The sequence below is a fragment of the Melozone crissalis genome, unplaced genomic scaffold (genome assembly GCF_028551555.1).
Source record: "Melozone crissalis strain CALT ecotype California unplaced genomic scaffold, PUWL_Pcris_2 ptg000027l_1, whole genome shotgun sequence".
Lineage (NCBI taxonomy): Eukaryota > Metazoa > Chordata > Aves > Passeriformes > Passerellidae > Melozone > Melozone crissalis.
In genome coordinates this window covers 13,544,805-13,558,876 of record NW_026535805.1, presented here as the reverse complement: position 1 = coordinate 13,558,876, position 14,072 = coordinate 13,544,805, and the positions used below count along the sequence as shown (strand labels likewise).

At 40.8% G+C, this 14,072-nt stretch overlaps 1 protein-coding gene across 2 annotated transcripts; it reads left to right on the top strand.

Moving 5' to 3' along the window:
• Positions 1 to 15: 15 nt before the first annotated feature.
• On the top strand, positions 16 to 11,062 carry RNF8 (ring finger protein 8). 2 transcript variants are annotated; one of them, XM_054279454.1, is made up of 8 exons: positions 16 to 129; positions 2,433 to 2,561; positions 4,105 to 4,842; positions 5,915 to 5,977; positions 6,332 to 6,421; positions 7,596 to 7,703; positions 8,447 to 8,651; positions 10,499 to 11,062. In XM_054279454.1, exons 1-8 carry the CDS (start codon positions 40 to 42, stop codon positions 10,642 to 10,644), a joined length of 1,569 nt encoding a protein of 522 aa, XP_054135429.1. In that variant the 5' UTR covers positions 16 to 39; the 3' UTR covers positions 10,645 to 11,062. The 2 variants fall into 2 exon arrangements, with proteins under 2 accessions (XP_054135429.1, XP_054135430.1); XM_054279455.1 differs by having other exon boundaries at positions 8,447 to 8,658; positions 10,499 to 10,634.
• Positions 11,063 to 14,072: the final 3,010 nt, after the last annotated feature.

Genomic DNA, 14,072 nt, shown 5'->3' with positions numbered 1-14,072 from the left:
CGCAGCGATCGCTGCCGCCGGTCGCGGCGGGCGGGCGCCATGGCGGTGCGCGGGGTGCCTTGCCTGGCCTGGTGCCTCCGCCGAGTCGGGGCCAGCGGCGACTGGCTCCTGCTGGAGGCCGGCACGCAGGTGAGCCGCGCCGGGCTCCGGCCCTCGGAGCGGGCGGGTGGGCACGGCTCTCGGGGCGCAGTTTGGTGCGGTCTCGTGGTTTCTTACAGAGCTTCCCAGGAGGGAAAAGCGCCGCCTCGTCCCGCTTAAGCAGCAGCCTCCGTTCCGGGCCGTTGGGAGCGGCCGCCCGGCCGGGCTGCCCGAGCGGGCGCCGTTCAGCCCCGGTAACGCCCGCCGTCGGGGAGGGCGGACCCCGGCGCTGTAGTCGCCTTGGCCAAGCCTTCGCTTGTTTATATCTTTAAATTCTTCTGTCGTATTTAGATAGAGTTGTTTGTGTGACAGTAACGTAAGTGAGGACGAAGGGAATCCGTAGCGTAATTAGCAAAGCGATGCTTTTGGCGAGGTTAACAGTCCTAAGACATTAGGTATTCAGGTGTAAACGAGGTCGCGTTTAAATTGTATTGGTTATGTTTTGGTGCGGTACAGGAATAGCCATTTTCTCAGCGATCGTGGATTTTAGTTGAAAAATGGGCCCTGGTACCCTTCCCTAAAACCCAGCAGGCAAAGATATGTGATCACGTTGGGGCAGTGTAAAAGGATTGCTGTTCTGGTGGTCAAAATCGGATGGTGTGGCTGATGCTGTTGCCAAGGCCTTGTGCTCACACACTGCAAAAAGCTCTCATCCAAATGTGTGCTGTTGTTACTCTCCCATCATGGATTCGAAGCCCTGAGATGTGCAGATCTCCTCGGTGAAGGACTGGAGGTAACAACTTACAGCCAGGGCACTGATAAATGTGCAGGGAATCCAGTTTGGGATGTTACTGCTCTGATTGTCTGCACAGCCGTTGTCATTCACAGCAGGGAGGCTGATGGCATTCTGGTGCTGTAGGTGTGCCAGGCCACAGAGCACACACTGCTTTTGCTGGAGATTTAAATTATAATCATAAAATATCCTGAGTTGGTAGGGACTCACAAGGATCATTGAGTCCAGCTCCTGACCCTGCCCAGGACAGCCCTAAGAATCACACCACATGCCTGAGGGTGTTGTCCAAACACTTCTTGAACCCTGTCAGGCTTGGTGCTGGGACCACTTTGGTGCCAAAGGACACAGCGGATGTGTGGGGATGGGATGTGATTTGCCAGTACTGCTGTGAGCAGCACTGAACTCCAGCAGGTGAGGGGTGACATCTTGGGCCCCTGTTTGCCAAAGGAACTTGATCAAGGGGGAGTTTTGTGACTGACCCTGCTTGCTGTCACTTATATTGGTATGTGAGGTCCTGCAGATGTGTGTGACTGAGCCCTGAGGATGCCACTGCAGGGACAAATGCAAAGCTGGTTTTATGTTTGAATCCTCATGAAGAAGGGAGTCTTTATCCATTTGAGTCTCTGTACCTCTTACATACGCAATCCATGCTGACAGAAACATATATGAAACCTGTAAGAGGTGGGCACTAACATGGTTAAGTTTGCTTTTGTCATCTTAATTTGATTCCTTGCCTTTGGTTATGACATGGGGGTCTGAGTTCTTGCTCTAAACTCAAGGTGAGAACTGCTCAGGTAATGCAATGCACACATGAATTAAGAGAAGTGTGCAGAGGAGGCAGCAGAGGGAGGGAGAGCAGGGATGTGCTTTAAATGGCAATCTGAAATTAGATGAGCTTTAATAAGATACTGTACAATAGTACAATTAAATTATGTCCTTTCTTCCAGAAGATACCATTAAGAGTCTAATCCAGTTACTTAGATCACTTTTACTACTACTTTATGAGCTGCATCTGTAGCTTAGATTCTGAGCCATGAGATTGATAATGTGATTTATACAAGTATTGTGTATTTAGGGCAATGTTGAGTGTGCACTTTTTTTGATGGCAGCTTTCCGGACAATTTTTTTTCCTATATATTTCCTGTTCACAAATGGTTGAACAGATGCAACTAGCAAAAGAAGAGGGTAAGAAGTAATCTTGAGATCCACACACAATAGTGCTAGTTTGAAGAAATGGTTAGATAATGACTGAGGTGGGACACAGATGGTTTGTGAGCGGCTTTGAGCAGCTTTGGTGCTGAGGAAGATTTCCATAAAACCAAGGTTGTAATGTGCCTCAGAGAAATCAAAATTTCCTCAGTGGGAGAGAAAGATAATACTTTGTAAGCTTCCATTTTCTATATACTCTTAAATTTAAATGAAAAAGAATCATATTATGCCAAACTTTTTGGAATAACCATAAGATGTTGATCGAGAGTTTTGCTGTACTTAAATTGAAGTGCCATAACCTGAAATGACCATGTCATTACTGATTGCAATAACTACACTACTTTATTTTTAGGTGACTATTGGCCGAGGATTAGATATCACGTACCAGCTGGTGTCAAAAACCTGTCCCCTGATGATCTCTCGTAAGCACTGTGTCTTCCAGCAGAATGCAGAAGGACAGTGGACTGTCAAGGATAACAAGGTACAGAGACCAATTGAAGACCTTGTACTCTGAGATTCATTGAATAGAATCCATTGTTTTGGATCTAGCAGTGAATAGGCTGTGGTATAGCATAAGTGGGATAGAAGGTCCATGGGAACGAGTTTTACCTGTTGTGCACTTCCAGCAGGAATCTTCAGTCTGCTGCAGTAGGGATGCAGACTGGATTACTTTCTGTATGTAGATCCACCTCTTGGTTTAGCATTTTTCAGACCAGTGTGGCCTGGCCAAGGGCACCTTGCAGTCTGTGAGCTTGTTTGGTGTCACTTTCTTAAAAAAATATCCTACATGAATTTTGACATAGGATTTTATCCTTTCAAAAGGATAACACTCTTGTAGTGCTAATGAAAAGATAAAGTGCAACTCCTTATTGTAGTGACAGAATTGCTTTAATTGTAATCAACTTCAACAAGAATCTAGTGTTAGAAAAACCATGCTTCATGTTGTGTTCAAATGAGTTTCTCCTGAAAGTTCTTCTCAGCTGATTAGGATAAAATGTTGATGTCAGAGTCCTCAACTGGGTCTCACTTTGACTTCAGTAATCTGTTTTTTATATCGTGATCTCCACTTTCTCATTTGATCTGAAAACAGTAAAATGAATAATTTGGTTTAAAACAGCACTGGTAGAACAAAAATGTTCAACACATCACGCAGATTTGAAGGATGTTTGGGTTGACAGCATATTAGTCAGAAAGGAATGGAGTGGCTACTATTAAAATTACACTGCTCTTGAACAAAACCCTCTTGTAGTACATGTATAAACTTGAAAACCTAATGCTAGTGCATGATAGGAAACATCTGCCATAGATTAACTATTAACACTTCCTGTCTGTTTTCACTGTTGACCAGTTGGTCAGCTTGTTTCATTGAATCTAATTGAGACATGTCAGTTCCTAGTGTTTCTGCAGTTCATCCAGAGCATAGACCAGTTTTGCTGGTTTTGAAAATTATTTCTTGAGCTAATTTTGAAACCATTTTTGTGCTTTGAACATTATCTCTAGAAGAACATTTTCCTTCTTTACACTCTCCTTGTATTTAAGAAAAACTTTGTTTTCTGCAAGGAGTATAGCCAATGCTTCTTTCTATTTCCCATTTTTTTCTGGAATTTCAGGTAACATTAATTGTCAGGAAAAATTACGGTAGTATTCTATGTTACTGACAATGATCTATTGTGGAGACTTTTTATTATTTAGTTCTTATTTCTGAAGCTTTTGTGCAGGTTTTTCCCCTCAGAGTTCATTGTTTTCCTTCTGCACAAGCACATATGTCAGAATGTTGTTCTTGGTGCTTGTACACAAAATCTGTAATGCAAGAATAATGTGCAATAAATAATACAGTGCAGTAACTGTAATAAATGCAACACTGAGCCTGTCAACTGAATATTACAAGGTTTATTTGAAGAGGTGGCTTGTTCTGATTGAAGCACTGAAGAGGTTGGCTGTGTTTACTTACAGTTGCCAGAAATAACTTTCAGAGGATGCTGTAACTACATATTAAATTTTGGTGGTTCTGTGTTTATTGGCAGAGTCTAAATGGAGTTTGGCTTAATAAACAGCGCCTGGATCCATCAAAAGTCTATCCTATTGCTGAAGGAGACCGTATCGAGTTGGGAGTGCCTTTGGAAAACAGAGAGACTGCTGAATATGAGTATGAAGTAATTAAAGAAGAATGGGAGAAAATCAGACCCTTTTTAGCCCAGAGAAGTGACCTGGGGAAAGCTAAGAGTTCAAGACCTAAACGTAAATTTAGTTTGGAGGAATTGGAGACATGTGAATCAGAAGGCCCTTCAAACTCCAGATGCAAAAGAGACAGAATGTGCTGTGGCAATGAACCTTTAGATAAATCATGGGGACAGGCAGAAGAGGCCAGACGGCTAACAGAGAAGATGGATGTCAAGCTGCCTTCTCCTGGGCCCAGTGAGGGGGACGGTGCTCCAGTGCATGGTAGCCCTGTTCACTCCAAAGCTGTGACTGTCCCCCAGCAGGACCAGAAAGGCTCTGATCTTGTAGAGTCATGGACTGGCTTGAAAAAGCTGAGGAAATCTCTAGAAGATACAATGAAATTAAAGGTCAAAGTGCAGGAGAAGCAGACTGCAGTTCTAAATGTCAAGCAGAAGCGCAGGAAATGTGATCAGAAGGAGATCCTAGTAATGGAACAGGAGCTGCAGGAGTTGCAGAACCAACTCTGCATGGAGCAGGAGCATCAGCAGCAGCAGGTGGAAGAGCTGGAGAGGACATTCTGTAAAGAGCAGCAGAAGCTAGAGGTGTGGTGGCAATAATTTTGACCTGTGTCTTCACTTTGATGGAATGCCTCGTGTAAGGCATTGATCCAAAATAGCCCTTGAACTATACAGTAACAAAAATAGTGCTTGTGTGATTTACCCCTACTAAAGTTTTCGTGGAAGCATTTAACTTAGCACGTATCACAGTGCACATACAAAAGAAAGTGGAGAGAGAAAAGAGATTTGACTGCATGGGGAATTCAGAAAAAGGTGCAAAATAAAGCATTTCAGTTGGTAAAGAAGCATGTTTTTAAATGAAAAAATGAAAGCCGTGGCCTGATCTCTCTTGCTTATAGAAAGTAGAAAAATAATTACTTGAAGTGTGAATTTCTCTCAGTATATGGCTGAAATAAAGCCCAGTTTGCATGGCAAGTGCACTGTTTTTACAGTCAATGAAATACTGCATGCCTTAATCCCTGGGGGGAACGAGATTATTTTCCTACTTTCAAAAAACCCTTTCTTGAAATCTGTAAGTACCTTTAAGCAGTAAGTGTATGTGATAAGTTGCTTTTTTGGTAACAGACCAAAATCTGTTTGAACTCGAGACCACTCAAAATCAGGTTTAAAGAAAGTGAGGATTCATCTTGGAGTGAGTCTAATAATTTATTAGTTACTTCCTTAAAGTCCATTGCTAAAGACAAGATACCAGTATGAGAAGTACAGAAAGTTTGGAGTTGTGTCCTTAGAAACAATGGGACATTTACCTGGAGCTTTAAGTATCTCTGAAGTCTTTGAATGTACTCAAAGACAGAGTTGCATCTTTTAGGCTGTTGCTGATCTCTTTGCTTCTATGAATATGCTGGTGCCTTTTGAGTTAGAATAATGTGGAGATATTCCAAATATGGAACTAAATGATATATCCATTTTAACTCATCACAGTAAGTGATAGCTCTAATTTCTGTTGTACACATGTAACCCTAGAGTGGAACATCTCACTGTTTATTGAAAATCAGTGTTGTTTCCTTAAGCATATCCTCTAAAGAAAGTGTGCAGTGTATTAATTTTCTCTCTTATGTTCCTAAAGTCTTTTTTTTTTCCCCCACTTCTTACCCAGGGAGAAAAATGTCAACAAGGGGAAGAGAATCTGAAGGAGCAGCTGGCCCAGGTCCTGCAAGAGGCAAGTGATTATGAGTCTAGGTTTGGTCTAACTGTGTAACTCGGATATTTAAATCTTTCCAAATGTTGTGGCCTCTTGGTAGAAGATAGGGACTGTGCCTTAGGTGGCTGAAAAAACCTAACTGAAGTGAAAGAATAACCTGGAAGAGGGAATGCAAAGTGTGATGGCACTGGGAAGGTCATAAATAACTGGCAGTGCATTCCAATTTTAAGTTAAGGATAAACTGCCTTAACACCTCAACTTATATGTGTTGCTCTTCTAGGAGGAGAATAGAAGAAATGACTGTGACCATGTATCTTTAATAGGGTAGCTTAGAATGGTACTCTTATAACTTCTGGAATGGTGTTGTTACAGCATCGTGCTTTGATGGAAGAACTGAATCGTAATAAAAAAGATTTTGAGGAGATAATTCGAGCCAAGAATAAAGAACTGGAAGAAACCAAGGTAAGGAATAACTGCATTCTTAGTTTTATTCATAAGTGAAACATGATATGCTGCATGAGCAGAGGAGATGGTTTTTTTAACATTTGTCTTGGCTCTGCCTGGCCTCCTGTAGTGCATAATTTCCGTGTTTTGAGGTGGCAGCTGACACTGGAAGAGGGGGCACCTTGCCCTTTTCATAAATTGGTGTCAAACAGTTGTTATTTGATCTTTCTCAATCATAAAGAAAGCCCATAGCAGCTGAACAGTGCATTTTGGAAGAGAAATGGTCCCATTGCACCCTTTCTTTGAAAAACAAACAGTCAAAAAATCAAGCCAGAAATAACAGGAAAAAAAATCCACTGACAAACCAAAAGTGTTTGAAAAGTGAGGTGCTTCATTTTCAGTTAAAGTGTATTCAAGTAAAAGTGCATTGTGACAGCAGTTCCAGAAGGGATTGTAGGATAGAACTAACGTGGAATTTGAATAATGAATGAGATAAACCACAGTTCTTCCTGCCCTTGACACAAAGTGATGAGTAGAAAATAATTAAGGAGATCCTTTCCTGTGTCTTACTTTTGGAAGTCATCACATTGTCCACCACTGGCAGTTTGCTTTGTTTTTTAATGTAATCTTTGGAAATTTGTTGCTGTTTCAACTATAGCTTCAGTTAGTAGAATTTTCCTGTTATTTTTAGAAGATAGAGCAGGTACTTAGCCTAATCAGCCTAATTTAACTCTTAACAAGCAAACAAAAAGATTATTAGGTTGTTAAATGCAAGTAAATGTTTTAAACTTTATTCCTTCCTTTTTTTTAGTATTTGAAGTATTTAGTCTGTTGCGTGTTGTGCTTTTTATATCAGACACCAAAAAAAAAACTGATTAAAGCCAAACTCTTGCTAGGAACGGGTTGAAAAAGATTCTGAAAAGATTGATCTGCTGGTAGTTCCTTTAGGCTGAAGGGAATTTTGGGTAATAGCTGTTCTCTCTTCCAAGTTCTCTGTAGTGGGTGGGAATATTCCCAATACTGCTGAGACTACAAAGAGGAAAGAGATTACAGATCTGGGTATGTGATAGATATCCACTCCACTTGACATGTGGAGATCTGCAATATGATTTTCTTCCCCTGCACACACTCATGCCAGTTGAGAAAAACCTTGTTCTTTGTTGATACACAACAACATGTACTTTTCCACCAGGAGGAGAAGGAGAAGGTGAGAGCCCAAAAAGAAGAGGTGTTGAATCAGATGAATGATGTGTTGGAGAATGAGTTGCAGTGCACAATCTGTTCTGAGCACTTTATCGAGGTATGTTTAAACCTGTATGGGTTTGCCAGTAAAAAGAGACTTGAGAAGCTTTCCATAGCTCTAGTAACACAATATTTAAGCCCTTTTCCTTACTTACCTTGTTTAACAGTCCCAACAGACCCACAGTGAGTTCTTATGGGAAAGAGTTGATCCAGAGATCTATTCTGTCTGCCCTGACTCTTCTTTGCTTGACAGCAAGTTCAGCTTTAATGTCTCTATCTGCATAGACAAGAGTGCTTAATCCTAAAATGCACATAAGTTTGGAGCACTTGTGTAGGTTTTTGAACTGGTTCCCTGAGTTGCTGCTGACAGCTGCTTGGGGACAAATTATTTTGTAGTGGACCTTGCTTTAAGTTGACTAGAGTTGGACTGTTTGAGGTTTAGCTGTATGAAGAGGTTAGTAAAGGAAGGGAGGTATAGTATTCAGTCAAGTCCTGGGATGTTTATATTGTTCAGATAAACTTTTTCTTTGAGAAATTGGCCTGTTTTCATTTGATTCTACAAGTAATAGGCTATGCTTGTCGTGTAGACTGTTATTTTTGTTTATGTTTTGCTATAAGGTCAATTTCATTACATTATTGTTTTACTATGGGAAACCTGTTGTGTTAGCCTTGTTATAATGGCTTAAGAGCTAGCTGAAATTTTAATTTCTGGTTTCTCAGTACATTAAGATGCTATTTTGCAGTATCTGAATTTTTTCCATAATTTATCCTATACTGATGTCCTTCTGCTGAATTCCACAGGCAGTGACTCTGAACTGTGCGCACAGCTTCTGCTCCTACTGCATCAATGAGTGGACAAAACGTAAAGTGGAGTGCCCTATCTGCAGGCAGGAGATCAAATCACAGACACGCTCTCTGGTGCTGGACAACTGCATTAACAGGATGGTAGAAAAACTGGATGTGGAAATGAAAGAGCATCGCCTGAGCCTTATCAGAGAGCGGAAAGGTGAGAGGTGGGTGGATGTGGCACGATGAGTACAATCTCTTATTCCATCTGTTTTGCACAACTTTCTTTGGCACCTATATACCAAGAAGATGCTCAGGGAATACTGCAGAAACACTAAAAAAATAATAATGAGGTCTGTCTACTAACTAGCTTTACTGCGTAGTAAAATAAATAAGTACAAAGTTTGGAAAAAGACTTCAGTATGAATTCCATGGTCTGGCAGGAAAACTTAGTTTAACTATGCTAAAGGTTATGCTCTTTCAAAGAGATCTCTTAATAAAAGCAAAAATACATAGAATGGTCCTTGAAAAATTTACCAGGCACTTTTGATTAAACTGCAGAGTACATAATTACAGAAACTCAGCAGACCTGACAAGAAGCTCTGAATTCTTTTCTATGTGCTAGATTTATGTAGGAAATCTCTGAAAGAGACACTGGTATATCATGTAAGTATGACTGAACTGACAGTTGCTCTGACATGTTTATTTTTGTGGAATTAAAGCCACTGTGGCTTACAGGCATAACATCTTGCCTAGTTGTTGCTAAAATACTGTGCATCATGGTGGTTGTTTTATTAATAACCCCAGTATGGGTTATTTCTAGTTTGCTTCCTTCTAAATTTCTTTGTAGAGCACTTGACATTGGTATCTAGGTGCTGAAATGTAGATGTCTGTTCCTGCTACCCCTTAAATCTCTGTTGCTGTGTTCTCTTAAGTAATTGTTTTGTTTTCCCTTCATAGAGATGAGTGCATGATCCTTAATTTTGCAGTGTATCAAATTGTATTTTTACCAAAAGAAAGGTGCTTTTGATAGATGTGCCATGGTGACATAGAATGACATCTCTAAGCAGTGCTGGTTCAAGCCTGAAATGATAACCTATGTAAGCCTTTCTGTCTGATTCCCTCAGGAAGGGCTGCACTGCTGAGAGGCTGCCCGGCTCAGCTACAAGGATTGCTTTTACCTCTGTGGAACTGAGGCAGCCCCTGTGCAATGCATGCATCTGCAGAGTGCCACAGTGCTCCTAGCTGTCTGCTCAGGTGGCTGATGGGCACTGGCTGAAGTGGTGCCTTCAGTGCAGCCCATTGTGTGCTACACCAATGGTCTTCATCCTTGTTCAAACAAAAAGCAAATGAGTTCTTAGCCTACCTTCAGAAATAGCTACCAGTAGGAAATAATTTACATTTACTGTGACACACTTCAGCTGGAAGGTGAAATGGTTTCTGTGCCTCTTTTTGTGCAGTGATGGAAACATTTTGATTGAAACGAAGATAACCATTTGTCTATTTAAAATTAATTCCTAAGAAATACCTATTAAAAGAAGAATGATATTGGAAGTGGCACTTGAGAAGCTGTCAAGGCATTCCAAGAAACCTTTCTAGGAGTCTTAGTAGCCCCAGCACTAGAAGGACAGCTTGCAGTCTTAAATAGATGAAGCTTTTGATGAGGCTATAAATGTCCTGAACAATCAGTACCTATTTGAAAGCCCCTTACCATGCTTTTTCTTTCCTTTTCTTACCTGGCAAGACACTGAAATAGCCACTTCCATTGCCTGTTGTGTCCCTGTGAAGGGGTGGAGAATGTCTCCTCCTCACCTGTGTTACCTTAATAGGAAAAGACATAGAGAACACTTTTGAGCACTTAAGAAAACAAGCAAATAAATAACTCCCATTCATTTGGTTTTTTTTGCTGAAAACTGAAATGAAAAAGGCCTATATCGTGCAGCTTGAAAGATTTATTGTAAACTGACCGTGAGAAGCTAAAATATATTTTCAAAGACAAGTAGTAATTTAGCACTTGTGGGTACAGTGGTCACAGCTAACTTTTGTTTCTGTGTGTTTTGAATGCAGAGAAACAGAATGTGATGGTGAAGCCAGCCACAGACAGTGACAACGGTGTCCCTTCTACCACCTACTCCATCTCGTCAATGAACAGTTGTGACAGTGAGGACTCTGAGGAGGATTCTTCCTATAGTGAAAGCTACTATGTTATCTGAACATTGTTACTGCAGACTCATTGCCCCTGTGCTGCCTCGAACCACCCTAATGGTGTTTGGTTGACTGCTGCTGGAGGAGTGGACTGGGCACCTGGAAGGACCTGTGAAGAGGCTGGAGCTGTAAATTAGCAGCATTTGGAAGAAGGATCTTGTTTTCCAAATGAATGCACAGAAGCTTGATCTCTAAAACAAAATTGGGTTTGTGAGAGAACAGACTGCCATTATGCTGTCTAATTGAATTACAAATCCTAAACTTCCACTTTAGCTTGTGACCTGCTCAGTGTAATGAAAGAGTTTGTATTGAATCATTGCCCTTTCCTTAACGAATTACATGTTTACATCAGCATCCCTTATTTCAGGCAGCAGAGGGAATGTCCCAAGCCTTTTGAGAACTTGGTCATCCCCACGAGCAGGCAGGAGATAGGTACAGCAGGAAAAAGTGCCAGTGTGGGTTTTCCTCTTGAATTTCATATGGCAACTAGAGTCATCCCAGGCCTTTGGCATTGAAGGTGATAAAGGGTGGGATGCAGACACTGTTGGCTGCAAGTGCATTGTAAGGTAGTTGCTGGCCATCAGCTTGCTCTGTTTATGTAGCCCATTCTCCATTAGATAGGGATAGAGGAGATTAAATCTTCAGAAGTCTTTAGCTAGTGTTCTTTTCATTTAGTGTCTTTGGTTTGTTCCCTCTTCAGGCTTTTGCATAAAGGATTTTAGAACTGGGAAGCAGCACATCCAGAAATTTTTAGTAATGACTTTAAAAACATATAATCACCACCAAGAGAGGAACCTCTGTTATCTTCAGGTGTGCTGCTCTCCAAATTAATGAAATGTCCTGTTGGCAGGGCAGGAAAGCAGCATCCATAGACAACCACAAGATACAGAATGAAGCACTTCTTTTTATTGTTTACAAGACATAACTGTTGAGTTGTGGGTTGTACTACTCTCATACCAAATCACTTGTTCATAAGAGATTGATCAAGTCTTGCCTCATCCTATCATGTATTTGTCTATTGAGTTCCATTTTCTAGTGACTTATGCTTTTGACTTAGCTGTTACATGGAAAGGACTCTTACACTGTGAGAACAGGATGGGGAAGCCCTTCTCATCTGTAATATTTCTTTGGCTCTTTGTATATACCTTTTTGGTTCTATGTTTATTTTGTTTAAGAACAAAAATATAAATCCATTTCTGCATTAGTCTTCTTTGGTGCAGCCACTGAGATGTCTTCTAGTTGTCTTAGGCTTTTTTTAGAAAACAGACTATGTAATTTAAATACTTTGCTTCATGTTTTGATTGCTGTATGCAGTGTGACTATTGTAAAGTTAATTGAAAGACATTTGTATTCAGGAACTGATCAAAGACAGCCCAATCCTTCAAGACTGTGACTACCCTAATGCTAATTTAATAGCTACAATCATACCTCTTACCTGCTTCCCCCAAGAAAGATCCCATTTAAAAGGTGCATGAATGATGTCCTAAGGGAGTAGTGCTGACAAATTTGGTCAGTAGGATTCAAACAGGGGAGGCCTGATCTGTGGGCCAGGCAGCTTGCTTAAAACTTTACTGTAAGGTTTCTTTTTTCAGGAGACATTACATCTTCTGTATTCTTCTTTCTCTTTTAACGTTCATTTTCTGTATGTGCTCTTGAGAGTTTCTTTCTTTGAATAGATGCTTTCTAGAATGAGCAAGAGAAGAGCATTCCTCAATATGCTCATGAAACAGGCTGATGTGGAACAGGCATTTCCAATGAAGAGGAGTAGAAGGAAATCTGGTTATGTAGGACTGTGAATTCTTTGACTCTGTATCTCTTCCATACTGCTGTGCTTTTTTTCTCATTTCATTTTGCAAAATACATATTTATTTTATTATGTTGGTGTTTATGCATATTGCAGAGAAGGATAATACTTCCCCTGGTAACAGAGTGGTAATCTTTGCTTTGGTTTCTGATTGTGTCCTCTTTTCACTAGAACACAAAGAATGTAAGTGGTGTATTCCAAATTATTTTCACTCTTACTGGTAGGTGCACAGTGTGTAAATGTCCACAGAGAGAGGTTAAGTATTAATAATGTCCACATACAAAAGCTTTTCACTGACAAAAGCAGACCTGTGTATCTGCAGTGTGCTCTCCTTTGCTCTAAGGTCTGGGTCCTTTCTTCTCCTTGGTTGTCTACTTGTTTCTACTTGGCTGTGCCCTTGGAGATATTATGCCCTGAACTGTTACCTGTCTTGGGATGGCATCAAGTGCTTCCAGCTGTCATGTTATAACTGAGCTGGTGACAGATGATGCAGGGCAGGTTCAAGACTTGCTGTTTCCCTTGGAAGACAGCTGTCAGGTAGTGTGATAATCAGACACTTACAGAGCAATACATTGTCAGCATCAGTGGAAGAGTTGGGAAGGGGTGCCAGTAAAAGGGGATCACTACAGAGAGATGTTTGCCTCGTACAGATCTGTGGAGTCCAAGACCAATCTGACAATCTTGTGCAAGAAAAATATACCACGTGTATGTGAGCCTGCCACAGACAGAGTGGGAGCTTCAGACAAAGTTTAATTATTACAGAAGCCTTCCCATTGAGTCACAAGGTGCAGACAAGGCCCCCTTGCTTTCCAAAATCCTTCTCAGAGAGGAGCATAGATATGGCTGGATCCAATCTTAGCCCCAGACTATCAGTGGTTCATGTCTATAGGATTTTATAGGTGTAAATGAACCTTTATACAACTTGGTCCTGGAGGATTTAAGGATGGCAAACCAGATATATAAATATGTATGATTTATTATAATAATGATTGGACAAAAAGATCTTAATCAGAATAATTTACTAAATAATTTAGGAGGTAGAACAGCTCTTACAGTGTGTTATGATGCAATATTGAAGTAATTGTTTTAAAGCAATTGTATTAAAGCTAAGAAAAAAACACAATTCAGTAGAGATAAGGTTCACCCATGACTGTGGACTAATTTATTTTTCTCAGTCATGAGGAATAGCCTTGAACAGCATCCCCAGTCCACACTGGGAAATGCACACATACATTTTGAGAAATGCACACATACACTTTGAGAAAGGGTATATTAGAAGACCCTGCCCTTAAAATGTGGGACTGGGCTTTTATAGTATGAAGTTATTGACTGTCAATCAGGTCTCCAGGCTAGCAGTGTCATCTCAGCAACTTTGGATAAATTATCCGTAGTGTCACTTACTGGTTCTGGGTATTTTAGCAGGTCTACCACATCTTCAGCTCACTATCAGGATGTTTAATTTCAGGACTGATGAGTCAGACTGGTTTCAGCATTACTGAGCATCAAAAGCATCATGATGACACCGTCTTCATTTACCACGGTCAGCTTTTCCCATAGTCATTGTTTTGAGTTGTTTTTCCCATTCCAGGCAAGCATCCTGCTACAGAACCTTAGCAACAACTGTCAAATTTA

Excerpts from the sequence above, each read along its gene's own strand:
- RNF8 (XM_054279454.1), top strand. The coding sequence starts at position 40 with ATGGCGGTGCGCGGGGTGCCTTGCCTGGCCTGGTGCCTCCGCCGAGTC. Across the intron at positions 4,843-5,914 it reads AAGAGCAGCAGAAGCTAGAG|GGAGAAAAATGTCAACAAGG; the intron begins GTGTGGTGGCAA and ends CTTCTTACCCAG. Across the intron at positions 7,704-8,446 it reads GTTCTGAGCACTTTATCGAG|GCAGTGACTCTGAACTGTGC; the intron begins GTATGTTTAAAC and ends TGAATTCCACAG.